The sequence below is a fragment of the Drosophila subpulchrella genome, chromosome 2L (assembly GCF_014743375.2).
Source record: "Drosophila subpulchrella strain 33 F10 #4 breed RU33 chromosome 2L, RU_Dsub_v1.1 Primary Assembly, whole genome shotgun sequence".
Taxonomy (NCBI): Eukaryota; Metazoa; Arthropoda; class Insecta; order Diptera; family Drosophilidae; genus Drosophila; species Drosophila subpulchrella.
The window spans coordinates 24,047,615-24,075,199 of record NC_050610.1 but is presented as its reverse complement, the minus strand read 5'-3'; the positions used below and the strand labels follow the sequence as shown (position 1 = coordinate 24,075,199).

Genomic DNA, 27,585 nt, shown 5'->3' with positions numbered 1-27,585 from the left:
AAATAACGACTTATGGGTAAATAATATTAACATTTGTTGTTTTGCCCCTCTTATTTAGTACGATTAAAATTGCATTAATTTAGGTAAAATATATTGATTAATACCAATGGTTAACAAAACAAAAGTAAAATTAGATGATTTATTGTTTGTATTTTCTTTATGTATAATGCATTTACATGTATGTAAGCTGAAAAAAATTTCGATATATTTAATACAAACGAAACAAAGGGAGGCGAGTGAGCTTGAAGGCTCTGCTCCAAAGGTGACCTATGAACTACATAAACATAAATAAATGACACATTTTGTGGACATAGAGAATTGGATAAACGTACAGTAGAATAACATACAGATACAGATACAATGATAGAATAGATGATAAATACATAAATTTGGCCCAAAATTGTTGTTGTTTCTTGTAGCTGTTGATGACGCAGTGGCTGCTGCTGCTGTTATTTTGATGGGGGTTAGTTTTCCATTGCTCGACGTCCCCTCCACTTTTTGCGTTGGAGGGGGGTGAACAGTCGTTGTTAGCTCAACTCCACGTGAAATCTGAAGCTCCTCATGTATGTATTTCACTCGTCTGCTACATCACCAACATCATCATCATCATCTTTAGGATCTTTACGATCTTCAACCAGTTTTGCGCTCTGTTAGAGAAATGTTATTCGTTTTATGTACATACATCTTGGGATGTTGTGCCGTTCGATTTTGTCTTGCATTTGGTTGCTTGGTTTAATTAATATATTTTAAATAATTATAATTATTTAGTTATTATTAGCACTAATTATTCTTTGGTTGTTCCACTGGTTCTGTTTGTTGTTTGCTTGCTCTTGGTTATTGCATTTCTTTTTTCGATTTGTTCATTGTGCTTTTTCTTCCTGGAGTTCCTGTTGCTGAATGTTAATGACGGCAGCCGTTTTGAACATTTGCTTGTGACTGGGCTTATTTGGATCGGTTGTTGGTGCTGTTGTTGTTAGTTCTGATGATGCTGGTGATGTCTGAGCAGCGGATTTTCTCAAACTCTTGCCAAACGTGGAGCTGCCCTTCAGACCTGCAATGGAAACCAAAAAAACAAAGGTAATACACCCAAAATTAGACAGTTTCTTAAGGAATATTAAGATATACATATAAATGTTTCTATCTAGAGGAGTGCTGAAAAGGGCCAGGAGAGATTTGCAGAAAGACGGAAGACAGAAGAAGCAGAGACAGCCGTGGTGATGACGTGTGTAGAATGTAGAAAGAGAGTGCGCTGCCCCAGGAGATAATAGATCGAGATTGTCGTTTTTACCTTGGAAGCTCAAACGATTCTGATAGATGGCGAATATATCGAAGGGCCTGTAGCATGGCTCGTAACCATCCTCGGGCCCATCGAGATCTCGATAGAGTAGGGATCTCTCACTCTTATCAGAAGCGTTTGCGGCAGACACGGGGGAACAGTTTAGCATATGGGAGGGTATCACGAAGAGACTTTGCTCCATTTTCTCGGCTGGCGCTCGCGATGAATCTGTATCGGCGGTTTCTCTATCGGATTCGGATTCGGGATTGGACTCAGTGTCGCTCGAGGCCGCTGAAGTGGTTGCTGTGGCAGTGGTTCTTGTGGCAGTGGTTCTTGTTGCTGTGGCACCCATAATTTGTGGTGCAGGCTTGGGTGGTTTGTAGTTGTGGTGTGTTGTTTGTGTCGTGTGTTTTTTTGTTTTTCATTTTTTTGTTTTTGGGATAGTGGAAGATGGTAACAAAGTGGATTAGTTGTAGTCTGCTGTTGTAGTGATTAAGTGTTAGTCACAACTTAAACTTATTTGCCTAGTGTTAATTGAGAGGTACTTAGGGGGCTCCAATGCTAATGCCTTACCTCGCTATCTTCACAATCAGCACCCTCTCGAGCGTCGGTGGTCAGGCCCTGCACGAAGTGAACATCATTTGATGGATCATCGGAGGCCAAGTGGGCGCGAAATTGCTTGTTTCTTTAAGATATCATAGAAGGGATATAGGATCATTAGGTATAACATATTTATAGCCCTACCTCAGCTCCAGTTGCTGCATCTGCTGGAAGTGCCTGAGCTTGCTGTTGGCCATATGCAGTTTCTCCTCCAAAGCTGCGTTTTCCACGCACTTGATGGAGTACTTCTCGGAAAAGGACAGAATTTCCATACGAAGCTCTCCGAGATCCTCCCTGAGTTTTGAATTTTTGATTATTTAACTAATTTATTAACCATTTATAATTACAAAAACCATTATATTTCTGAGTTATTATTAGTTACCAACACAAAGTCTATAAATCCTTTGTTATGTCCTAGTTCTGTACTTACTCCTTCAGTTTGGCTCCATCACCCCGCATTTGCTCGCCTCTTTGGACCTGTCGCAAGAACTCCTGCTTAAATCGCGCCACCTCCCGCTGAACCTCACTCTGGTGTGCCTTTCTCATCGCATCCAAAGCTGCCAGAGTAGCCTATTAAGTAAATACAGTAAACCAAAAGAGTTGAGTAAAGGTTGAAAGGTATAAAACTAATTGTGACTCTCCACCTGAGTTTCCTCGGCCAGGGCGGTTTCCTTCTCGGCCAGCAGGCGCTCGATCTCCATCTTGTGCTTCTGCTCCAGGTCGCAAGTTAGCCGCCTATGCGAAGTCTCCATGGCACTCAATCCCTTCTCGCAGAGGGTCTATAAATGAAAATATTTTGTTAGACATTGGAATTCAATAACTAATAAGGAAATATCAAGGTGTGCAGGAAACTAAACCAGTTTTTGGGAAATAAGTTGTACCCACCCTCAGCTGTTCAATCTCGGTTTGGTAGCGCTTCCGGAAGCTCTGCTCGTCGGCTGCGTTGGCGTGCTCGGTGTGGTAGACCTCCCTCAGGCACTCCAGCTGCTTGCCATGTTCCCGCTCCAGGAGCTCCAGTCGCTTCTCCAGCCGCCGGCAGCGCTCCTGCTGCCTGCCCAGCTCCTCACTCAGCTCCTGGCGCTGCTGCAGGAGCAGCTCCTGCTCCTGCTCCTGGCTGGCGCACTTCTCCAGGGCCTGGGCGAGATCGGATTCCCGCTGCTCCAGCAACTGCTCGCTCCTCTGCAGATCCGTCTCCGTTTGCTGTTGCAGGGCGGAAAGCTTCTCCACCCGCTGGCGGAGATCGCAGCACTTGTGGCAGGCATCCTGCAGGCAGGTGAGCTCCATCTGCTCGCTGACCATCACACAGGTCTCGGCCAAAGCCCGTTCCAGTTGCCTCAGGCCATCCTTCCTGTCGTTCATGGGCGAAACAGAGCGCCGTGTCCTTTGGCCTGCTCTAATCTGCTGCAGCTGGGTGAGACTCTGCTCCAAACGCTCCTTGCTGCCCAGGAGCACGTGCTCCAGGCTGTGGAGACGCTGCAGCAGGTGGGCATTCAGCGGGGACTGACTACTGGACTCGCTGCTGGAGGATTCCGTAGGAGGAGTGCCCTCCTTCCTCTGCTCCACCGTCTCCCTTTGTAACTCGCTTAGTTTCAGTTCCAGTTGCTCTTTTCCTTTCAAGGACAACGATCTTCGCCTCTCGGATTTGGCCAACTTCTGCTTGAGAGCCCGCACCTGACGCTCAGAACTGCTGTACTTCAGCGTCAGATCCTGAATCCTGGCTGCCATAAGCTGAAGCTGAGCTCCATCCTCGTGCTGCCGCCTCTCCAGCTTTTGCTGGAGTGCAGCCTGGGCCAGTTCCAAGGCATCATATTGGTTCTGCGACTGTTTGAGTTCCCGCTTCATGGCCCGGATTTCATTGACGGCCTTCTCGAAGCGCGATCTCAGCTCATTGTACTCCTCGGCCAGGGAATCCCTTTGCAGGCAGTAGGGATCTATATCACTGATGGTGGTCAGATCGCTCAGGGAGTCCATTCGCTTGATTTTGTGACGCTGCAGGTTGCTCAGTGCTCCTCCTCCACCACCGCCGCCTCCATGATCCTGGGCCTGCAGCTCCCGCAAACGCTTGTAGAGACCCTCGTTCTCCTCGATGCCCTGGGCCAGCCGATCCTCCAGCTGCTTGATCTGGCACTGACTGTCGGTCAGCTGCAATCCCAGGTTGTGCATCAGCTCGGAGGCACTCTGCTTGGCCTGGCTGAGTTCGGTGTTCAGTTGCTGCTGCTGTTCCTGTAGCCTGGCAGTCAATTGCTGCTCGGTTCTTTGCAGGGTGGCCAGTAGCTCCGACATGCGAGCTTCCCTCAGCGAAGCCTCTGCCCTTAAAGTCTCACATTGCTGCTTGAGCTCCCTGCTCTCCGTGGGCTGCAGTTCCTCAGGAACTACCAGTAATGGTAGCTCATCACTGGCCACACTGTCCACTGTGCTGCGCCTGGAACTTGGTGGCGAACTGCGACTCCTTTTGTGCAAACTGGCCAGGCTGCGATTGCGCAGGCAACTCCTGAGGACAGGTGGTGAAGGTGACAGGGGAGATCCCCAGTCCAAACTATCCCTTCTCCCACCCTCAGAAGCAGTTCTGTACTCCTCATCTGAGGAGAAGTGCGGACCCGCCGGAGTTCCTGGAGTGGCAGGACTCGAGGCAGGCTGTTGCATCTGTGCCTTGATGAAGTCCTGTTCGATATCCGTCTGTTTAGGAGGCGTATCCACCTGAGGCAATCCTGCTGCACTTCTCAGGACTGCCAGCCAGCTGTTCCTCGAACTTGGCGACAAGCTGGCCAAAACCAAACGCTGTTTGTCCCAAGTGGTCAGCTGGAAGGCATGCTGTTTACTGGCCGCCGGTTCAGCCAAAACGCTGGTTAAACTATTGACATCCAGGACTCCATCGAGAACTCCCCTCTCCTCGCACAAGGGATCTCTGTAGTAAAACAAGGCCGCCCCACTGAGAGTAAACCAATGTTTGGACCATTCGCCCGTTCGATTATCCTGTTTCATCAACCAACCCTTCTTGGCATTCAGCGATTCCTCTGCCGTGGCCTTAACCGGGGGTTTGCCCTGACCAGAAGTTGACTTACTGTTTGCCTTGCCCACCGATCGCAGCTCATCCGTTTTGGCCATGTAGTTAACGCACAGCTCGTCCAGATTGCATCCGCCATCAGGATCGCCTCGCTCGTGTTGGTAATGTTTGGGGGACTTTAGATGTAACTGGAGTCTGGCAGTGGGCTTAGTCTTGTCACCCTGCTCCATAACCGTGGGTATCTTCTTGACTATGGCTGAGACAATCGCAGGCGTGGAGTTGGAGGCCAGGGGCAGGGATTTGGGACGCTCGCTGGCTGGATTTTGGGATTTGCTGGAAGTCTGGAAGTCCGTCTCATCCCTGGATGTCACTTGGTACTGGCTGTGATGGCTGAAGTGGTGCTGGTTGTTCAGGGCATTGTTCACCGCCGTGGACCAGCGTTTGTTCTGCTGCTGACTCAGATTCGTAATGGTGTTCGCGATGTCCTTGATCGTCTTCTCATCGCGCCGAATGTCCTCTATCAGCAGGCAGGTATTGGGCTGGGAAACTGAAAATAATAATAAAGTTTTAATATAATAGCGTATTAAATTTTTTTTAAAATTATCCTAAGGATGGCTTGAGCTTAGATTAAGTTTAAATGAACCCTAAAATAACAAAAAGTTAGATTAACTTAAACCGTAAGATATATATACGTTAGGTTACCTTCAAATTAACCCGAAGACAATTTAAAGTTCGATTTCCTTTAAATTACCCTTAATATAACTAAAAGTTAGATTAACTTATAACCAAACCGACTTCTAACAAGAAGATAAAGCCAAGCTCTCCAAAGATTATGGATCATAACAAGTAACCGCCATTAAACTACAAAGAAAAGATCGTTTAAGCAGATAATCGGGCAATTATAAGCATACAAGCTCGTCGGTGATCAAGGATCATAAATTGTCCATCAGCCTTAGCCCAAAACAAACCTCGGCCAGCCATCTACGCATTCTTCTCTTATAATTGGCTCAACGTCTTCATTAAATAGTTTGAAATATGAGCATGTCGGGATCTCTCTTGGCTAAGCAAACCATATCAATGCCATTGACTGAAATTAACTTAGACAGAGGATCGTGTGGATGGTGGATTGGGGATTGAGAACTGAGGACTACTCCACCCCTAACAATATTTATGCCCAACATAGGGCCGTAAAACGCGGCAAGAGAGCCAAGTTATGTGCGCGCAAATATAATAAAATTATTAAAACGGGCACACGGTGTGTGTATTGTAAGGGGATACGAGGGATCGCGATAAGGCTGGCTGGCCAACACAGATCCCGAGAGCTCGGCAGAGTGCCATAATTTTATTAACACCCAAACTCGAACCCATGTCCATCGAGGAGACGAACCAGACGAACGAGAGAGGCCAGCTCCGAGTTGTCCCATAAAATATGTGATTACAAAATATATATTTAGACCTGTTCCAGCCAGCCGCCACATTTAGGTTTATTATGATTATGATACAAATTTCCGACTGCCCATAAAGTCGGGCGTCTGAGAGGACTGGTACTGAACCTGAACCTGAATCTGAACCTAAACCTGAGAGTTTCCGAGACTGAAGTCTCCTTTGAGTGCGCATCAATTCGGTCAGTCGAACAGGTTGGTCTTTCGGCGTTTATCTTGATTATTGAGCTGTTGCGAAAAGCGAAAGGAGGTGGACCAGCAGCCTCTGAACTCCAGCTGCAGATACGGATGCTAAAGCTAAGGATCGGGATGGGATGGTATGGTATTGGGGATCCAGCTCAAACTCAAACTAAAACTCTGACAGAAACAGAGCTGGCCAGTGACTGACTGACTCACCGAGCAGGTTCAAGGTTACTGTGCTAACTGCGCCAAGGGGAGTTTACGGGTTACGGGCTGATGGCGATGGCGATGGGCAGGGGGTATGCCTTTAATTGGTCGACTTGTCGGCCCATCGCACAAAGCTAAAGGCTGACCAGAAGACTGACCAAAGTGGCCCTGGCGACGCTACATCGATTAGGGTTCGGGTTCGGGGCCGGGACTATGTCAGCAATGGAATTTATAATGCTTATGATATTACACATAGCCGAGAGGACAGCAGGACAATGGTACTTTACTCCCTGAATGGGGTTCATTATGTTTACGAGGCCGCGATCAGGGATCCGCTGAAATATGGATTCGGTTCGAGTTCAAGAAGTTAAGGAGTTAGGATGCTGTAAAAAATACTAATGATCAGTTGATCACGAAAGCTACATACCATAATATTATGTGTTAGATTAAAAACAAATATTACCTAAAGTTTTGAATTGTTGGTCAGCTTACTGAAGTATTTTAAATCATCCTATAAAAGGTTGAAACATATAACCCTTGTAACAAAACTAAAGTTAAATATTTAAAGAATTCTACCATCGACAAATGAGTTATCAATAAATCAAATGTTTTACGCCTTAACAACCTCAAGAACAAACTTAAGCTGTAAAGTTTATTATGGAATCCCCGCGGCGTGTGTAATAAAAAAGGGTTTACATGGCAGCCAGGACCTCTCTCCAAGTTTACAGGTCATCACTCATTCGATTCCTGATGCCCTTAAAAAGCTGACCATAAAACCATCCCCACTCGCTGCTTTATTATCTGTGGCTCTTTGTTTCGCTTTTGTGGCCTGCCCTTGATGTGTTTTGCACCATTTAATATTTATTGTGGCTTTTACTACGCGCTTTCAAGTTCAAGATCAAATCAGAACACAGAGTCCAGTGGGGCAAGAAAAAAAGGAGAAAAAACGCGTAAGGTGCTAAGTGTAATTAAGTTGATAAAAACAGTGTTCGCAGATACATGGGCTGGCAAGTGGCTTGATGCCGCTGTTGATGCAGAGAGCCCTATAATTATGGATCCTTTCCTCCCAGTTGAGGAACTCTCAAGATGAGACAATGCACTATACAAAGCGAGGGGATCTGGAGGGGCATTGAGATTTTTGGAATTGTCTCTGGTGGCGACTTTTTTCATTTCTTTAATTAACAGCGTTTGATTAATTATGGCCACAATTAAGCGCACTCAGAACAACCCACTCAATCATGGCCGGGGCTTCCTGCAAATAACTCTCGAAGTCCCCCGATCTCCCCCCCCCCCCCCCACTTTGCCGAACCCAAAGCCCCGCCTCAGACGTAATAAATAATCAAATTGCAAGTTGATTTACCTGCCCGTCTCTGCCTTTTGGGCGAACGAAAGCGAAAATTGCCTTTGGATTGGATCGCTCCCGCCCGTCGAAGACCCTGCCCTCCAGCCCGAGGCTCCCCTCACACGATGACTATGAAAAATTTCTAACTGGCCGTACACCCCGCACTCCGTGTGGGGAAAATATAAAACCCTGCCAGACCGGACCCAGCTTGTTGCATAAATTTTGCTTGCGAGTCGTTACACTTATGAATATTGATTGGTTATAGGTGATGGTGCTGGCTTCTACTTCTTCGAGCTCCAAAGCTCTGGGTTCGGCAGTTCTCGAGTTCTCGAGTTCTCGAGTCTCGTAAATCGCACAACCTGCATCGTTAGCTGCCGAGACGCCTCCTGGGCCATCCAGTGCTGTCATTTTGCATTTGCACAGAAGTTGTCCGGCCTCAATGGATCTGGGATCTGGACCCGGGTCCTAACCACGTTTGTTAACATGCTTTTTCTGTGTGGCTCATAATGGGGCTGCTCAATAGAAAGATAATGAATTCACCGCCGAACTAATGGAACTCTTTCTCTGTGGCAACCTTTAGTATTCTACAAAGTTGCAAAGGGCTGTAATTAGCGATTGATATAGTATGAAGGTTAGGCACCGATAACAACGCCTGGCAGATAGTTCAAATGCAAGTTCTATGTTGAAGGTACACTGAGAAAAGTCACTGCATTGAGTTGGAAAAAATTATATGGTATGAAAAATAAGGATGAATAATCTTAAGTGTTTTAACAGAGACCCTTTTATAGTTTTAATCAATTTAAAATAATTATTATTGTTATTTTATTAATCATACAATCTTTCAAATCAAATCCTTTTTACCAGTGCATCTGATTAATGAAATGTGCAGCTACTTTGTTGCAATCATAAGTAGTTACTTCTGCTCGTCTGCGGGCCCTTTATAATTTGTCATTGTATTACAATCTTGCACTTAATTCTTGCGAAAACCCCAACTTCTTTGGAAACTTGTTCGGTTGTAATGGGCCCTGGGTTGATGCTTTGATTGTTGGCCTGGGATTCGTCTGGGGATTTATTTTTTCGAAGCGTTTAATCGTTGGTTAGCTAAGGAAGTTGTGGAGCCGCATTTCGTCACCTCTGCCCAGGGAGGCTGTTGAAATTTCTAAACTAATCCAGTGGAGAGCAGGGCCATTCCACACCAGTCGCCGAGATTTATTTGCACTGTAATTATTCACTTTGCCGTGAAACTTTGCCCATTACAAGTCCCTAGTGGATGGTCCACATGGACGGCGGACCCATGTCCAGAGGGGCTATCATGTAGCGCTGACTTGGAAAATATTTCAACTGGCCCCGGCCTGACATTGGCCTGCCGACGGCTATTAGGTGTAGACAGTTTATAATCTTTGTCGTTGTGCATTTTAAGAGCTTTTCCTACCTCCGGCCGCACCATCCTAACACCCATTCAGAAAGTACTGGCCGGCCGACCAATGAATTGCCTCATTTGCCGCACAATTTTGCTTATTGATGGAATGTAATTAGTCTGTGTCAGCACCAGCGAGCGAAATGCCCTACAGTCCTACCTGGTAACTGATCTCGGCCTCTCCAGACTCTCAGACTTCCAGACATCCAGACCTCCAGAGCCATTACTAGCCAACGGTGCATCGCTAATCGAAAAAGGTGGCAAATGTGAGTGTGAAAACTGGCCATTAGAGTGGCTCCAGAAGCGGTACTTTCCGCAGGTAAATGCAATAATGAAATGCATTCTTCAGAACTATTATTATTACGATTTGTCGGAGTGAAAAAATGGATGCTATTGCTATTAGGAATATGGAAACAGGGTTAGTGCATCTTTCAAGCTGTTTTATGGATAGGAAAATAATTCTCTTTATAAATTATCGGATCAGTCAAGTTGCATAGTTAATTTTCGCTTTCCATTTCGTGGGCCCAACCATTCAAACTGGTTCACGTATTTAACTGGCGATTTATCAACGGAATAATGCCATTTGATGTGGATGCTGAGCCTTGAATTTGCAACTATGGCTATAAGGAGGGCGGCCAAGGGATCCAGCCGTGATGGCACAACAACGGATCCGAGGGCAGACACACTATAATTTAAGCGTGAATATCATTTTTCCATGAACAAGTATCCTGCAGCAATGTATGTGAGAACATTCACAGTAACTGCAATTACCGACCCACCAACCAACCGACCAACCAACCGATCCTCCGCTCGAGAGTCTGCTGGGATCTAAAGAAAATTTATGAAGCCTACCATTATACGATCTTAAGTAGTGGCGGGGCTTCCTCCCCGGCCAGCTTGTCCCTGTCTTTGTGTGTGAATTCAAGGTTAATTTCGTGGCTGCGGCTTTAACTAGCTGCACGCACTGCCCTCCATCTCCATCTCCATCAGACGCCCCTACCCTTTTCCATTCCCTGCCCCCCGAATTGGAGTATTCCTGCCATCCCTCAGCCGAGAGTCCCTCGGTCCGAGGTTGATAATTTTGATTGCTGCGAGCCATAAATGATCATAAAAATTATAGCAGCCGATACGGGCTGAACCGAACCCAACTCTACTTTATTGGAGGGCAGGGGCAGGCGGAAGACAATTCGCGAAAAAGGGCTGAGAATTCAGAGCAAAAGATAACGAAACTTAAAAGCCATTTCCTTCAAAAAGTAAAAGTCGGTTTCATCAACTTCATTGCATAAAAAGATTAATGAGTTTCGGCCTTACAACTTATTACTCGGGTGACTGGAAAATCACTTGAATTATTATATGGTTTATTCATAGAACCATAAATTCTTAGAGATTGTTATAACAATTATTATATTTCTAAAATGATTATTCGGAAAGCTTTCTGTCACTATCTTATGGTTTGAGTTTTTGCTAAGTTCTATTTTACTTGATCAACTTTTGGGATCATTAAAATATTTCTCAAATAAAAATATATTTAGAAAAATATTTTTAAATGCTAAAAAAATATTTCCCTTATGATTGTATAAGGATTAAATCCTTTATGATTTGATATTCGATATGATATATATATTTTCATACACTCACCCCGATTTGTGATCTCGTTGCCGGCATTCCGATTGTTCTCGTCCTGGCCGCCAATGCTGACAGTCTTCGACTTCCTGGGCACCGCCTCATCCAACTCGTCATCCTCGTCCACATCCTCGCCAGTCTCCACCCCGTCGTCCTCCTCGTCATCGGCGAGGGCAGTTTGGGTGGTGGTCAGTGGTGATCCTCCCGTCTTCGTGGAGCTGGGTCCCAAATCCAGGGTGCTCAGAAGATTTCCCGCTGACTGCGAGGACGTGAGGGTGTCCTTGTGGTAGGAGCTGTGCCGATTGCCCAACTTGGTGGAGAGTGTTAGGTCGCCATTATTAGACTGACGTAGACTGCCAACCACTTGACCACCGGGCAGGGTGGCGCTCCTCTTGTGGCGACCCTTCGACTTGGGGAAGGCGGCCAGGATGTTGAGCCACCACTGGGACTCCTCCGAACTGGTTCCCTTCACAAAGGTCACTCGCTCGGGGGCGGTTATGGCGATGGAGTTGGGGTGACCTGTCACCTCCACGGCGCCGGTCACCTCCAGCACTTTGGTCATGTCGACGCATGCCTGCGGTATGGTCTCGGGCTAAACGGATCGGGATTAATATATTAATTATTTTCATAATGATAAAGCTTCCAATTTGGAAATGTTCCCCATAACATATTGTTTTATTATCTGAACTCAAAGATTATAAATATATGACAAGATTAATATTTATTTAGAAACCGTGTACAAATAAATAAATCTAATGGCAAATAAGAATCCCCTGAAACTCGCCCACTTCATAAATATTTTACTGATTATACACCGGAAATTTGTTGGTGTTGCCCACTTCTTGAGTCCGCCGATAAGGTATAGTCAATAAGCATTTATTCAAGAGCAAGGCCATAATTACAAACTTTCCCCTTCATTCATAAAACCTTTATCGAGCTTTAATATCTGTTATTTCCTGACCTCACCATCAATAAATTTATTTTATTTTTCTGCTTTTGTTTGTTGCCAGGAATTACAAATCTTTAGAAATGTAGATGGTTCATAGATTCCTAGTTGTTAATAAATTAATAAATACTTACATAATCATCAACCGAATACGTCAGCTCGCCATCGTCATAGAGAACAAACCACCTTCTCTGCCAGCGCTAGAAATGGAAAATAAACAAAGTATTTATTAGAAATTGATAATCAATATTATAAATACTAAGAAATATATTCTTAACTTAACTATTATACAGATTTCTCTAATTATAGTGTAATATTTTCTATTTTCACTTTTAGTTGACTTTAAATGCTTACAACTTTTTGTTATTTGCTCTCCACTTAGTCGCAAGTCTAAGTTTATCGCGATCGCTTGATCTCATCACTCTAGAACAAATTTGCATTGTCGCTTGCAATTTGCAAGTATGAAAGGTGGGGTAAATAATGTTCAACGCCCCCGACAGAAATCATAATTCCTTTATAATTCGTTTATTCATATATTTTCTGGCGTTGTCATTCCCATGAAAGGTAACCAAGCCCCAACGCCTTTGCACTGATTCGGTGTGGATCTGGATCTGAATCTGGATCTGATTCTGATTGTTATTGTTGGTTGCCAGAATCATAACAAACGTGCCACAGCCACAAGGGTATAGGACTCAACGTGTGTCTGATATTTATGCAAATTGCTAAAAGTCAAAGCAAATTAAGCTCAACCTTCAGCGAAGATGACGTTGAATTCTGTTGCCCCATTGCGTGGCAAGTTGTGTGTTGCAAGTTGCATATTGCAACTCCCTAAAGTTGATTTCTCCCCATCCAACAATGGGCAGGTGAGAGGGAGTAAGTGTGAGTGGAGTGGAGTGAAGTGCTGAGGTGTGTCGAGCGTTTTATTTATAAGGCCTAGAAGAAGGGAACTCGCACACGAATAATCAAGCCACAGCACCATTTTTCACTTTACGCTCTAGTTCTTTATATTTTTCGTATTTCTTTTTTGCGATTGAATTCATAAATATTGAATCCTACCTATTGGATGTTTGAGGCCACAAGAATGTGGGGATTGATGAAGTGAGAGCTAACGATTTCTTTTGGATCTGATGAGCTTTCTTTCGGGTGATTAGGATTTGTGGGGGTAATAAAAACTTATTGGCAATGTTGGAAAAATATCACTATTTTGGTGTTAAAATATTGAACTTTTGGTATAGCCACTCTTTAACCTTAAAGGGTAAATAAGTCAACCTGAATACATTGTGTTGCCCCTGTATTTAATATTTAAATTTGTAATTGCTATGGAAAATTATACTATAGAACCGTTGTGCGGTTTTCCCGCAGAATATGCCCCAAAGTAAAGTCAAGCGTGGAGGGAAACCTGATCGGATCGCGGGAAAGATTCTCTGCTCTCAATTACGTCAAACCAGGTTGATTTCCTCCTTTTCACCGGCTAGAGATTGGCAAGAGTCAAATGGGTCAGGCAGTGGAATAGTAAATTAGATTATGTTTACATCGAGATGCAATGGAAACCGCGCCCCAAATATTCATGTAGAACGCACGGAACCCCGGGAACCCTTATACCACCTCCCTGCGACTTTACATTTCCCATATAATAGAATGGTATAGTAGTATACTTGTGGTAAGCAGCTTAGACCCCGCCGCTTAGAAGCCCCAGTTTCGTTTCAATAGGCAGAAAAATACTCAGACACTCACAGCGGGAAGACAATGCCAGTGGCTTAATTAGCCCGGCGAACGACATCTCAATGCTCAAAGGCGAGCGTGTACTTATGGGCATCAGTGTGTGCGAGTGCGAGTGCGAGGCGGGTGTGAGACCCAGTGTAAATCGGTTTTGACAGGTACGCCGTTGGCGTCATTACCCCCGCAGAGGTTGAATGTCACCGGCAGCATGACTTGGGGGCCAAGCCGATAAGGCGCCCACTGCCCACTGTGAAGTGTACAGTGCACACGGAGAAAAAATTCAAGATACACCAAAAGAATTAGAAATCTAAAAATATTTAAAAAATATTTTAAAAGCCAATACTCCTTAAATATATATGTTAATTGACTACGCAAAAGTGTACAATTTAATATTCATTTTTATTTCCTTTCAGTACATTTTAAATGATTTTTCACGCAAAACTAATTGAACACGTTTCAAGCATTAACAAAAAACTGCAATAAATTATTACCAAAACAGAATATTATTTCGAGAAATGTTAGCATCAAAAGCTAGCACAAACTAGCAGCAGAACATATCAAATAAATTTAAAAATAAGTTCTCTTGACGTAGGTAAAAAAACAAAATAAACATATCTCAGATTTCTGTTTATTTATAATATTTGCATATAAATGCCACTTTTTCACTCAGTGTACCCAATAAAAGTAAAAAATCGACGGGTAACAGTGCGAAGATGTTAGGCACGTCTGCTGATAAGGAAAACTGTTGCTCAGACTAGGCCAGACCATATTAAATTAACGTCTAGGGGTTCGAGTAGTCATACGATGCGGTTTATACCTACTTCCCAGTTACCGGTTGCCAAAGCACTAGAGCAACTCGTTCTATTAGTGGGTCAATTCGGAAAATGAGTTATTGATTGTGGGAAAATTTCGAGCTGAAAATCTTCATCAGTGACCGAATTTTTCTTAACATGCCTTCTCGAAGTGTCTATGCATGATTTGGTGATAACGCTGGGTGCGACCCCCAAAAGATTATCAAAAATAGCTAATATGAATAAATTAATAAGAATAAGCAAAGTAAAATTAGACTCAACTTATATTAACAAGTAAACGTCCGCAAAAAGCTTCCAGTGATCCCAGCCTTATAAGTCTCGACTTCTATAAAGATTCTACCCCACATCTTTGCAGAATGGATATCTGTTTTTCACAGCAATAAACGGGTTCAAGTTTTTTTATGCAAATTGAAAGCTTATTTCTTCCGCATGCTTATCTCTTTCCCTCTCATCACACGTGCCATTGCAATTTCAGTAGCCTCCTCCCTCATCCAATTTAACCCCTGTATTCTCTGAATTGGAAAATATGTGGCACTAACTCGATAAGATTTTATTATCTTTATATTAAGAAATATAAAGATATTTAATATATTATTATTCATTGAGGAGTGACATATCTCAAGATATAGAATTTTTAGATGAACGCATCTGTTAAGTGCTTAGGTTGGATTGATGACATTTTTATACAACATAGATTGTCATCTGTCTGTCACATCTGATTTCTTCTTTTTTCATTCTTCTAGGAAATTAACGATATGATTTTAATGGGTTATAATATATGTACCTTTAAAAGCCGACTGACGATATAAAGTATATAAAAACATTATAATATACCTTTATAAGCCGACTGAAGATATAGTGTTTAAAAACATTATCTCCATTTAAAGAATAAAGTATAAGCATTCGAAGAGCATAAATTCTAAAATAAATTATATTTGTAATTTGTATTCAAGCAAGATCCAGCAATTAATAAATATTTTTGAAATATAGATATTTAGTGTTACGCTTTTCGCTTTTGCTATCTAAACATGGGTTAAACTTTAAGAGCTGCACTCGAAACCGCTATTCTCGGCTACAAAGTGGACTTGGTCACAGTTGCGGACAACTGAGGTTGCTAATGAGTTGCTTTTAGGGGGCGTGTTGCTTGCTTTCCTACTTTTCTAGACTGATTCTGCGCTATACCCTATACCACCAACCCCTTCGTATCCCTCGGGCTCACTATCTGAGCTACACGTATGCAAATTAAGCCGAAGTTCAATTGCAACCGCAGCAACAACTCAAGCTCGGGATCTTTCTACACTTCTGATAGCTATGCTTGACATTCACAAGGTTAAAGCTCTTACTGTTCGGGCTCGGGGACTCTACACTGAAGAAAATTATGTTATATTTGTAAGTAAAAGGCATCGAAAATAATCATAATAATAATAGTAGTCTTTTGCAAATAAAAATCAAAGAAAACCAATTATTTTCAGTCCCTGAAGATGTTGTCTTTATTAATTTATAAGTTAAATTAAAATATATTTGAGGTTTACCAATTAAATTACCTAGTTTTTAAACCAAAATATTTTGCATTATTTATTATTTGTCAAAAGTGAATTTATAAAATAAAGAGTTTTGGATCTGTACAGGTTGTTAATATTTAATTTTAGTGCACTTTCCGCTGCTCTATTTTCTATTGGGTTCTTGCCCGGCATTTATTTGCAGATCATTTGTTTGCGTATTTTTATTGCATTTTACATATTACAAATTATTTGAGCGTCGCTGTCGCGGTGACGTCGACTTCGACTGCCAGCGCCCCCACGACAGAACAGTATTTAAGGAGCTGCAAAGGCCGAAGTCGTCGATTATTGTCTCAGTGCAGTTGTCAGTTGCAGTTCAGCAGACCGGCTAACGAGTACTTGCATTTCTTCAAATTTACTAAATTGATCAAGTAAGTAAGAATAAAGGCGCCCACTTAATCTTATTTATTAAAATTTGAATAATACAATTTATACAAATTTAAATAAATAATAATCGTTTTAGACATTTTACAAAGGAGCTATAAATTTAGATTCGGTGCCTTTTCTCTAATTCATATCAAAACATTTTTCTGCAAAGTCGAACTGTCACAGTGACGGGCCCTTTTGTAAACTCAAGAGAATGATAATCAAACTTCTGGAGGCCGGCTTCTTGTCCTAGTACCTGTTAGTTCACTTTTAAAATTAGATTATTTTAACATAGCCCGCCCCTGTTAATCGGCGTCTTGTTTCGTCAGCTATCTCTAAAAAACGGGGCGCGTGCAGACCGGCAGTAATTTTCCAAACATATTAAACATACAGACGAGAATACTAATCAAGACGAAGAGCTTTGCCGGTTCGAGATCCCAAACAAAAACAAACCCGAAGTGCGCCAAAAAGAAATAATAAAAATAAACCATAAACTAGGCAGCGCAGCTAACGTAGTTCAGATCACGTAATGCTAGAGATAGTGAGAAAGCTCCACGTAAGCGTAAGCTCAGGCAGGAAAGATCTCCCTATAAATACGGGGCCCAAACGAACTGGAAACAAACAACTAACAGATCCCCTTCCCATCGATACAGATCGAAAGAGCCAGCGTAAAAAACAGAAGTCACCATGTCGTTCACATTGACCAACAAGAACGTGATTTTCGTGGCCGGTCTGGGAGGCATTGGCCTGGACACCAGCAAGGAGCTGGTCAAGCGGGACCTGAAGGTGGGTCATCCTCAGAATCCTTAGAGGGTAAAAATATATTATAATAATCCCCCCCCCCCCCCCCCCCCAATCAGAACCTGGTGATCCTCGACCGCATTGACAACCCGGCTGCCATTGCCGAGCTGAAGACAATCAATCCCAAGGTGACCGTCACCTTCTACCCCTACGATGTGACCGTGCCCATCGCCGAGACCACCAAGCTGCTGAAGACCATCTTCGCCAAGCTGAAGACCGTCGATGTCCTGATTAACGGAGCTGGCATCCTGGACGATCACCAGATCGAGCGCACCATTGCCGTGAACTACACTGGCCTGGTCAACACCACCACCGCCATCTTGGACTTCTGGGACAAGCGCAAGGGAGGTCCTGGAGGAATCATCTGCAACATTGGATCCGTGACTGGATTCAATGCCATCTACCAGGTGCCCGTCTACTCTGGCACCAAGGCCGCCGTGGTCAACTTCACCAGCTCCCTGGCGGTAAGTAATGCTCAAGAGAAATCCTTAGAAAATACTAAGTTCCCTCATCCGATCCCCAGAAACTGGCCCCCATCACCGGCGTGACCGCCTACACCGTCAACCCCGGCATCACCCGCACCACCCTGGTGCACAAGTTCAACTCCTGGCTGGATGTGGAGCCCGAGGTCGCCGAGAAGCTCCTGGCCCACCCCACCCAGCCCTCGCTGGCCTGCGCCGAGAACTTCGTCAAGGCCATCGAGCTGAACCAGAACGGCGCCATCTGGAAACTAGACTTGGGCACCCTGGAGGCCATCCAGTGGACCAAGCACTGGGACTCGGGCATCTAAGCAACGTGATACTCCCCGAAGAGCACACCTAACATTAGTTCATAGGGTTCTGCGAACCACTAGATATTCACGCATGGCAATAAGGCTGATTCTATGCACACTCACATTCTTCCCCCAATACGATAATAATAAAACTCACCATGAATAATGAAAATATATGAAAGTGTATGTACGAAAATTGAGAAATCCAAGAGATAAGCCCTCTATTTAATTAAAATAGATAAATGGGAGTGGCTGGAATGGGATTGGGAATGGCGAAGTAGGGTCAGTCGTAAAACAGAAGTCGTGGAAAGCGGAAAGAAAGAATGTTCGATTTGACGGGCAAGCATGTCTGCTATGTGGCGGATTGCGGAGGAATTGCACTGGAGACCAGCAAGGTTCTCATGACCAAGAACATAGCGGTGAGTTGGGATCGGTATGGGTTCTGCCCAGATCGAACTCGAAACTAGTCCAGCCAGTCTCCGTCGAAACTAATTAAGTTAATGAGTTTTTCATGTTCGTTTCGCGCGCGGCAACAATCGAGTTTATGTTTCGGATTGGCTTAGATTTTACTAAAGGATTTAGCACTTTCGCTTGCCTCAATGATATGATATAAAATAATACATATTTGAAAAGAGGGCATCACAAGTTTAAAATAAATAAAATAATTTGATTTGATATAATTCCCACGAAGTATATTTTCATCGACACGATAAGCTTCATTGTTAGAACGTTTTATTTCTTATCCAAAGCTATTATGAAGGTGACGGTATTAAACCTCCAATGAATTCTATTTTCTATAAGATAAACGTTTTATTGTTTAAATATTTGTGTTCTTTATCTTCGAATTCTGTTTAAAAAGATAAAGGTGGTTGCTTAAAAACAAACAAAAGGTATTTAATATTGACCAATTCATTCAATTGTAAATAACAATTTATTTTTCTTTCAGAAACTTGCTATTTTGCAGAGTGTGGAGAACCCCCAGGCCATCGCTCAGCTGCAGTCGATAAAGCCGAGTACCCAGATATTTTTCTGGACCTACGATGTGACCATGGCCAGGGAGGAAATGAAGAAGTACTTCGATGAGGTGATAGTCCAAATGGACTATATTGATGTTCTGATCAATGGAGCGACCTTGTGCGATGAGAACAACATCGATGCCACCATCAATACAAATCTAACTGGAATGATGAACACTGTGGCCACGGTGTTGCCCCATATGGACAAAAAAATGGGAGGATCTGGTGGTCTCATTGTGAATGTTACCTCGGTCATAGGATTGGATCCTTCGCCAGTCTTTTGCGCCTACAGTGCTTCGAAATTTGGTGTTATTGGGTTTACCAGGAGTCTATCGGTGAGCTTTATTGAATTTTATAACTTTTCGTTCTTAAATATCTTCTATAATGTCTTCCGAAGGACCCTCTTTATTATACCCAAAACGGAGTCGCTGTCATAGCCGTTTGTTGTGGTCCTACTAGGGTCTTTGTGGATCGGGAACTAAAAGCCTTTTTGGAGTACGGACAATCCTTTGCCGATCGCCTGCGTCGAGCTCCCTGCCAATCCACCTCGGTTTGTGGACAGAATATTGTCAGTGCCATCGAGAGATCGGAGAATGGTCAGATATGGATTGCCGATAAGGGTGGACTGGAGTTGGTCAAGTTGCACTGGTACTGGCATATGGCCGATCAGTTCTTGCACTATATGCAGAGCAACGATGAGGAGGATCAAGATTAATTTCGAATCAAATAAATCAACGAATTACGAAAAAAGTAGGCAACTCATTTTGTTATACTCATAATAATAGATATGGGTCGTCATCTATGGGGGTGTGAATGAATGATGACAAATATGGGGGTGCCCAAAAGTATGCAGCGATTTTTTATGGGAACTATAATTAGATACGCTTATTAATGTGGTTGGGTAAACCTAAGTAGCTAATTAAAGATTTTGAAAAGTACACAATTGCGGGGGCACCACACAAAAACCAATGACAGTTATATTGATCTGTTGATTATAGAGAATTTGAGCTTTGGACTATAGTAAACATTTTTCTCTTCAATTTTTTTGACGAAGTGCTTTCATATACATTTTCGCCTGTCAACCTTTGATCCAAATAGCAAATGTTAAGTCAAGACCAACTACTCAAGGCTTTTCCCCATCAATATCCGTAGCATTTTCGTGCACATTTCTAGACCGTCTCTAGTGCATCTCAACTATGCGAATGCAAGTCGAAATTTTGCTAGAGCAATGCCGTGCATTGAACTTTGGCACATTTCCAAACGCACAGCCAGCCAGCCAACCGAAGGAAATCCAATCGGGCGACCGAGAATTGAATGCGAAAACAAACAAATCTGCCGACACATTGCCCAGGAAAATGGGAGTGAGGGGCTATAGGTGCACTCGGAGAAAAGACGTTGTGAATGTTTATATTTACACCTTGCTTTTAATATTTTCGGTACTCATTACTCATTAAGCTCCAAGAAACGATGAATAAAATAATCTATATATATAAAATGGTGACCTATGAACCAAAAATCAACACTTAGCTTAGCTGTCTTTTCTTATTGTGGTAAATTGATTTGTCAAGATTGGTTCTGTTTATTTTAATCTTTTGAAATGTTACTATTTGGATAGTTCGCTTATAAATATGCTGTGTGTATATTTCGCGAGTAAATATCTCTGGGTGTATGAAAACTATATAGTAGGGTGAACTGTGGGCACGCCGCCTTGGCATACTTCCAATTCGAGTGCGTTGTCTTCCTAGTCTTCAGCTCGGGGCCACTCGGATCGTAAAAAAATCAATAGCCAGCAGACCAAAAAGAGCCACAATGCCATCGGACATTGAGGACCCAACGCAGCGGAATGGAACCAACGGATTCGCATGGAGTGGAATCTGGCCAGGCCATATCAAACCATTTTTCCAGAGTGTTTCTCCTCTGTACCCCCCTGAAACCCCTGCAAGTTTGCTTTCCTTTCCACGGCGCAACTTAATTCCAAAAATCGATTAGTCACTGTAAGCGAACCATGCAATTGTCCAGCATTTTTCATTTATAACTCCTTTTTTTCGTTTAATTTTTGCTGGTTTCTTCCCATTTTCTTGATTTTTATTTTTTGGCACTCGCTTGATTAATTTGGTCGGCTGCCGGGAGTCAAAGGGGGGAGGACATTTAAAAATGCAGGAAGTAATCGATTGGCTAGGGCACAATAGCCAAAATGGGAGAGGCCGTGAGTTGGAGGCAAAAACATTGGGGTAGGTTGGCTATAAGAAAAATCTACTAACTTGCGGTGAAAGAAAATAGCTGCAAATAATAAATATTCTTGGTGGGTAATAGACCAATCAAACCATTATCTTTGACACGGATTTCCATAGCTTACAATTAATCTTTATTTGTTTATCTCACAGAATGGGTTCTGGTATAGTTATTATATCTATAGATATTTACAAAATTACTCTCATATTTTTTAAGCCCAACTATTTATTTTAAGAGTATCTGAGGCTCGACTAGTTCTAGTGTTTTTTATAGCCACCATAGATCGAACAAAAACATGCGACCGACCGGTTGCCGGCAGTAGGTGGAGATTAATCAACAAAAAAATGTACGGAAAAATGGGGGAAAAAAATAACTGATGCTTTTTAAATGGCAATACGTGCCTGGTCACCAGGTATTTTACTAATTAACCTGACGGATGCACGCCACAGCCGAAGAAGATTGTGATTATGCAACTGCATGGATGGGATCGGCCAGCTGTCTGTGTATAGGCGTTGTGAGATAATAAAGCTCCGATTTGATGGGAGTTTATACACAGCACTGATAATGTACTCATTACGGAACGTAATAACCATTCATTACTTTGTGGGGTAGGGGGCAAAGGTATTGCAGTAATTAACCAAAGGTTATCCAACCAATATGTGGGTCACATTTGAAATAAACAGGATGTATCATTGTTCCGTCAAATATTTTGATCTGATAAATTAACCCATCAAATCTGGAGTAAACATATTTTTTTGTGATAAAAATATAAGCTTCAAGCCATATTATTATTTGACCTTAATTTCTTGAAATACTACAGGAAGCAGTAAAATTTTATTGGTTCTAAATCTCTGCAATGCTGATTCTCTGATCTAGTTCCCCCCGGGCGAGTTCCCCAATCTCGTTCCATAAGACACAAAAAAGAAACACATGAACACATGTTAGATATGAGAGCAAATGCCCCTGTACCCGCACAATCCGCTCTAAGACTCCAAAAGCCGAGTCCCATTTGTATGGCCGGCTCGTAGACTCTATAACTATGGGCCTTCGACTGAGATTTAGACTGAGACCGAGTCGAGTTCAGAGCGGCGCATAAAGATTATCTACGGCCGCACATGGCACCAGGCGGTCAGACAAGATTATATGCGAAATGCGAAGCCAAATAACAAGTGTTACTCAAGGCAGCAAATTAATAGCCAACATTTTTCTAAACTAATCACGACAAGTGCTCCGGGTTTGGGGCTGACACAGAAACTCAAACAGCCGGCTGAGAAGGCAAAACGCCAACTTGGCCAACTGGCGGCCAAAAAAAAAAATGTACAAAAAGACAGATAGATCAGAGCGGGGCTTAAATGCCAGAAAATGCAGTAAGCGAAAAATAAACATGAAGAAAAATGACAGGCAAAAACGTTACTTGCCCTCCGGGGGTCGTCGCTTCCACCTCATCCGCCCCACTCTAAATTCGGCACCATGGACTCAGGGAACCATAGACCATAAACCATGGACGACCATTCCCGATTCGGGAGTGGAGCAGAACTTGATCCCCCGATCTGAGATGCCGACACGTGCCGTGGCGACAATGGGTCCATAACAATGGCTCTGGAGTACAAACAGCAAACATTTTGTAAATTTGCGTCCATTGACACTTTGAATGATACGGATCTCGCTGCTCTCGATCTGGGTTCTGATGGAGGGTCACCCTGTTTAACCGGGAGGGCCACCTAGCCGGCGGACTGGCCCACGCAGAGTTCCTGCCCTCCTCAGTTTAGCCCCCCTCCCAAGACCCCACTCACGGTACCCATTTCAGCCTTGAGGCAGCAACCACTTTGTATGTACAAGAGACGAATGTGAAATGATGTCGGTGCACTGCGAGAAACAGGTCCTCGAAAAGGGCTGGGAATTTACTTAAAAATTTAAATGGATTTAGACTTTTAAGTAACTAAGTTCCTACAAATTGTTTACATAAACTTTTTAAGGTATACATTTATTTAAAAAATTTTAAAATGTTTTATTAGTCTTGAGAAAAATGTAACTTCTACGAAATAGCTTCCTTTATAAAAATGAAAAAAAACATTATAAAAATAATATATCTTCTTACAAAGAGAAAATATTTTTAAAGTCTACATTTCATTTTATTAAGAATATGTTTTCAAAATCCAAAGATTATTCATGGGGATTTTCAACGAATTAAATTCATTAGAATGGTTTCCATATGATAATTTCCAGAAATAAAGAACTTTTTGCCATTTTATCACTCAACGATTTTTTTAGAACGGGCATCTTAAAAAATGTCTTTGTATTTTAGAACTTCTGGCTTCTTGCAGTGTAAAAATAAGCAATATTCTCAGAGAGGTGGTCGAAAGGGGGGCAACCGGGGAACGGGACCGGTCCTGGGTGCATGTAACACAATCAGGAAGTAATTTTTATGCTATGTACCCATAGCATGTGTCGCCGTCATCGTCGACGTAGCTGATGTTGCTGCTGTCGCTGTTGATTTTGCCCAGTTTGTTGGTGTTGCCTCAGAAGATGTGGATGTGGATGTAGATGGGGATGTGGTTGGGGATGTGGATGTGGATGCGAGTGATCTGGCCAGTCAGTGGAGACAGTCGCTCAGGCAGCCGAGAAGTTGGCAAGTTGAGCTGGGTTCTGAACTCTACGCCGAGATGTCGGGGGAATTGCATTCGAGCTCAAGATCGAGCTCCCTTCTCCCTTTGGGAGTCGAAGTCGAAGTCGGGGAACTGGGAACTGGGAACTGGGGGCACGGCATTGATTGCCGAGATGATGATGACGACGAGATGATGTGAGGCAATCGCTGAATCAATCTTGGCCAGTAGTTCAACGTTTACTGTTATTAGTTGCTGGAACATTGCATTTTGATCGTTCCCAATATGGTTTGCTCTTCGTTTTTCAATAGAAAAAGGCCTGGGGCAGTGAAATGGGTGTGCACTGGCCACAGAATACTTGAGTTTTTATATAATAGAATAACATTTAACATTTTATTTAATATTAAATGGTTCCATAAAAAAAAGAAAAATTATTTTTGGACAGTTAGGGGATAAAAACTTTCTTTTGGGTGATATGTACAACTAAATTTTTTGGATGAGTTCAAATTTAGGAAATAATATATCTTAAGAAACCATTACAAAAGGCTTTCATAAGACATAGAAATTATTCACCAAGTATTTCCAGAGCCACGGTTAATTATGACACTTTAATCAGCTGAAAATGAAATCGAAACCACTCGGGCTGAACCGTCCAATCAACAACTCTATCTAAATAACAAGTATCTCGAGTGCAATTCAAGTTGCCCCACGAAAGACCTGCGAAATGGGAAACTAACGGAAAAACAACGAATTGTGAAATAATTTGGCAATTTCAAAATTGATGGCAAGCCGAAATTGCGGCAATAGAAATCGATTAGCGCCACGCTTCAGCTGACCAGCAAATATTTTAGAAAACAAAGGCAGAGCCGAAAATAAAATTAAGTTATCGACAATGGGGTAAAATGTTTCGGTAGTAAATGGACTCGTGCGGAATGCGTTGCTGCAGTTTCCCTCTCCGGAAAACTCATTCAGCCATTAAATGCCGTTATCTGCTGATTACACAATAAAAGCACAACCACAAAAAGCAGCAAAGAGGCAGCAAATGCTACTGCAACAGCGCCCCGAGCCAAGAGACCCAATTCGAGGCGCATCTGTAGAGGAGTTACGGCAACTGCGGCAGCAACTGCAGCAGCAAATGCAGCAACTGCAACTGCAACAACAGCATCATGCTATAATATAACGTAACATTTAGAACGTCTTTGTTGCTGCGGCTGCAACTTGTGCTGCTCTTACCCACAGAAAAACTGACCAAGAGAAAAAGCTGCCGCAAAAATTTCTCGCAACATTTTACTGCCTTGCATCATTTAGAGCTGCACTTAGAAAAACAGAGACCTCTTTGTAATTGGTATAAATATTTTGGAAACTATTACAAATTGTTATATGCCTTTAATAGTACCTAATAGAAAATTTAGCTTTACGCAATATATGTATTAAATATACCTATTTATTGATCAAAGATTATTTTCTGTGTAAGAACTGCGTTTGCTTGATGGATAAGAAGGGAAGTGGTATAAAAAAGTATGTGCAGCTCACTAAGAACTAAACGATTTGATTGCTTTCATCTTTCTTTTTGCTGGCAAGGATATGTCAGAACAGCATCCCCAAAGAAAAGACTAAGAAGATGCTTGCTAAAAATTAGAGAGCCTTTCACCGAGCACATTCTAATCTTTACTAATGTAATATTCTGAAAGGCTAATACTAATTTATTGTATAAATATATTTTCGATTCATTTTTTTATATAATAGAAGACATTAAGTTTTACCAGTTATCTTTTGTTATTAAACTAGAAATATTCTTGCGTAATATTTTGATTCTTGTTTGAAGTATCTTAATATGATATATGAGTCTAACCAAATTTTCTTTTATGTCTGTCTCTTGGGGGATATATTTAGTACACATGGGATTCCCAGGAATATCACCATCAACAGAGACAGAGACTTAAAGGTCGTTTCGTAACTGAAGATACAATATTTAAGAGAGTCATATAAATTATTATTCACCTACGGAGTCTGATATTAAGCGTCTTAGTTAAATATAAAAAAAACTGCCTTTTGCTTTGTCCATACCTTATTATTTTTATCTACATAGACATCTATATGCGTTTAGCTTATTTTCTTTTAAATTGTATCTATAAGATTGCCATTTAGGAAAGGTTAGGGTATCAATGGACTCTGTTCCTTCGCAGCCAGCTTTCCTTTCTTGTTTCGGAGCTGAGAAAATGCGGTTGGCGATTGGCGATTGCCGAGCTGTTTGCCTTTGCCTTCCTCCAGGCAGGCTGCCTTGTATCTAGGTGCAAGAAATCGAGTCTCAAATTGCGCCAAAGCCGCAAACTGGCCCGCTCCTCCGCTCTTGGCCATTAGTTATTAGAGCTTGGTCAGCAGCGTGTGTGTTTGGCGCGCAGCCTTTGTATTGGTGTCTTGGAATTTTCAACAAGTTTTGCTAAAATATGATATTACCCAAGCAGGTTGCAGCCGAAAAAAAACGAAGAGAAAAACACGGCAAAAATATTTGTATGGATATTTGGAAATGGCGCCCCGTTCCCAGTGCGCGTGGATGGGTGAACAAACTCCGAAAGTGACTTTGGTTGCAAGAGCCCCCAAAAATGCATATGAAGTTGCATTCGAGGGGTTCCGGAACTTCGGACATCGTAAGTCAGCTGACCATTGATTGACGTTGATTGTGTCGCGCGTTCACTGAACTCATTTGCAGATTCGGTTTCGGTTTCTGTTTTTTTTTTCGCAGTGACACGGCATTAAATGTCAGCCGGAGTACCTCCAATTTTTTGTCAGCCAATCTGACAGCTCTGTGTGAGTTGTGACCATGGCGGAGAAACACTTGTGCAGGAAGATGGGTTGAATTAAGATAGAGCCATAGAGATATCCATGCACGTGGTCATTCAGCCAGGCATTTCGCACGATAATGAAGCTTATGCAAAGTGCCGAAGGTTGAAGGTCTCTGCTCAGCTTCATTCGTTGTCGAGGTTTTCACGTTTGATTTATGAAAATTGCAAATGTTTTTCTTTTGTGCAAACAAAGTGGGCAGCACAGTGCCGGAGTTTGGAATTTTAAGCAGTTCCAGTTTTGAAACTAGTTGTAAATTGGCAGAGTCGTAAAGTTTTCTGGCCAGATTAAAAGCCACATGCAAATTTTTCTGGTGAACTAGTTGAACTAGAACAAAATTATGCTAGCTGACAGCCGTGTCTTAAAGTAAATGTGTAGCCATAAACTGTGTCAATTGTTTTTTATAGGAAAAGTGCTTGCTTATTATGAAGTTTAGATTATAATCTTTACTATTTATATGTAGTCTTGGGTTATCTACGGTTCACAAAGCGATTGATTGCAAATTTATTTACATATATTTTTTAGTTTGCTCCTTGTGTAATAGCAAGAACGAATTTCCTCAGTCAGTAACATTTTTATTCTCAAGCTAGCAGGAAGAAAATTTCAATGGAGCGCATAACGTGTGGAATCTTGAAATGGTTCTTAATTTGCATTTGGATCTTTTTTGGGCTTATACATTTTTCAATCGCAGATAATGAAATTGCACTTGGACCCCGCTGTCGGAAATATATGTTTGGTTATTGCATTGGTTAAGATTTTTGTGAACTTTTAAATAAGAAAATTAAAATTAAACTTATCAAGCGTGTTTAAAATTTATTACTGCGTGA

At 42.4% G+C, this 27,585-nt stretch overlaps 3 protein-coding genes across 5 annotated transcripts in view; 2 read left to right on the top strand and 1 right to left on the bottom strand.

Annotated features, from left to right (window-relative positions):
- Positions 1–110: 110 nt before the first annotated feature.
- LOC119548605 (protein outspread) overlaps positions 111–27,585 on the bottom strand; it is an 88,566-nt gene continuing 61,091 nt past the window's right edge. For 2 of the 3 annotated variants that reach the window (XM_037855961.1, XM_037855962.1), the window contains 9 exons: positions 12,172–12,237; positions 11,107–11,683; positions 2,762–5,427; positions 2,521–2,655; positions 2,307–2,446; positions 2,021–2,170; positions 1,850–1,961; positions 1,289–1,643; positions 111–1,051 (listed from right to left, as the gene is read on the bottom strand). In XM_037855961.1, the coding sequence (XP_037711889.1) occupies positions 861–1,051; positions 1,289–1,643; positions 1,850–1,961; positions 2,021–2,170; positions 2,307–2,446; positions 2,521–2,655; positions 2,762–5,427; positions 11,107–11,683; positions 12,172–12,237 (4,392 nt within the window). In that variant the 3' untranslated portion in view covers positions 111–860. The remainder of the gene's footprint in view (positions 1,052–1,288; positions 1,644–1,849; positions 1,962–2,020; positions 2,171–2,306; positions 2,447–2,520; positions 2,656–2,761; positions 5,428–11,106; positions 11,684–12,171; positions 12,238–27,585) is intronic. The other variant, XM_037855963.1, reaches the window with a different exon arrangement.
- On the top strand, positions 16,345–18,240 carry LOC119548607 (alcohol dehydrogenase). Its single transcript, XM_037855965.1, has 4 exons — positions 16,345–16,498; positions 17,147–17,279; positions 17,354–17,758; positions 17,818–18,240. The coding sequence occupies exons 2-4, from the start codon at positions 17,181–17,183 to the stop codon at positions 18,082–18,084; spliced, it is 771 nt and encodes a 256-aa protein (XP_037711893.1). The 5' UTR covers positions 16,345–16,498; positions 17,147–17,180; the 3' UTR covers positions 18,085–18,240.
- Positions 18,348–19,809, top strand: LOC119548606 (alcohol dehydrogenase-related 31 kDa protein). The gene is made up of 3 exons (XM_037855964.1): positions 18,348–18,485; positions 19,013–19,417; positions 19,480–19,809. Exons 1-3 carry the CDS (start codon positions 18,390–18,392, stop codon positions 19,795–19,797), a joined length of 819 nt encoding a protein of 272 aa, XP_037711892.1. The 5' UTR covers positions 18,348–18,389; the 3' UTR covers positions 19,798–19,809.

Bases quoted from the DNA above. Each gene is read 5' to 3' on its own strand.
- LOC119548606 (XM_037855964.1), top strand. From the start codon at position 18,390: ATGTTCGATTTGACGGGCAAGCATGTCTGCTATGTGGCGGATTGCGGA. The intron at 18,486-19,012 runs GTGAGTTGGGAT...TTTTTCTTTCAG, and splicing joins TCATGACCAAGAACATAGCG to AAACTTGCTATTTTGCAGAG. The intron at 19,418-19,479 runs GTGAGCTTTATT...TGTCTTCCGAAG, and splicing joins GGTTTACCAGGAGTCTATCG to GACCCTCTTTATTATACCCA.
- LOC119548607 (XM_037855965.1), top strand. From the start codon at position 17,181: ATGTCGTTCACATTGACCAACAAGAACGTGATTTTCGTGGCCGGTCTG. The intron at 17,280-17,353 runs GTGGGTCATCCT...CCCCCCAATCAG, and splicing joins TGGTCAAGCGGGACCTGAAG to AACCTGGTGATCCTCGACCG. The intron at 17,759-17,817 runs GTAAGTAATGCT...TCCGATCCCCAG, and splicing joins ACTTCACCAGCTCCCTGGCG to AAACTGGCCCCCATCACCGG.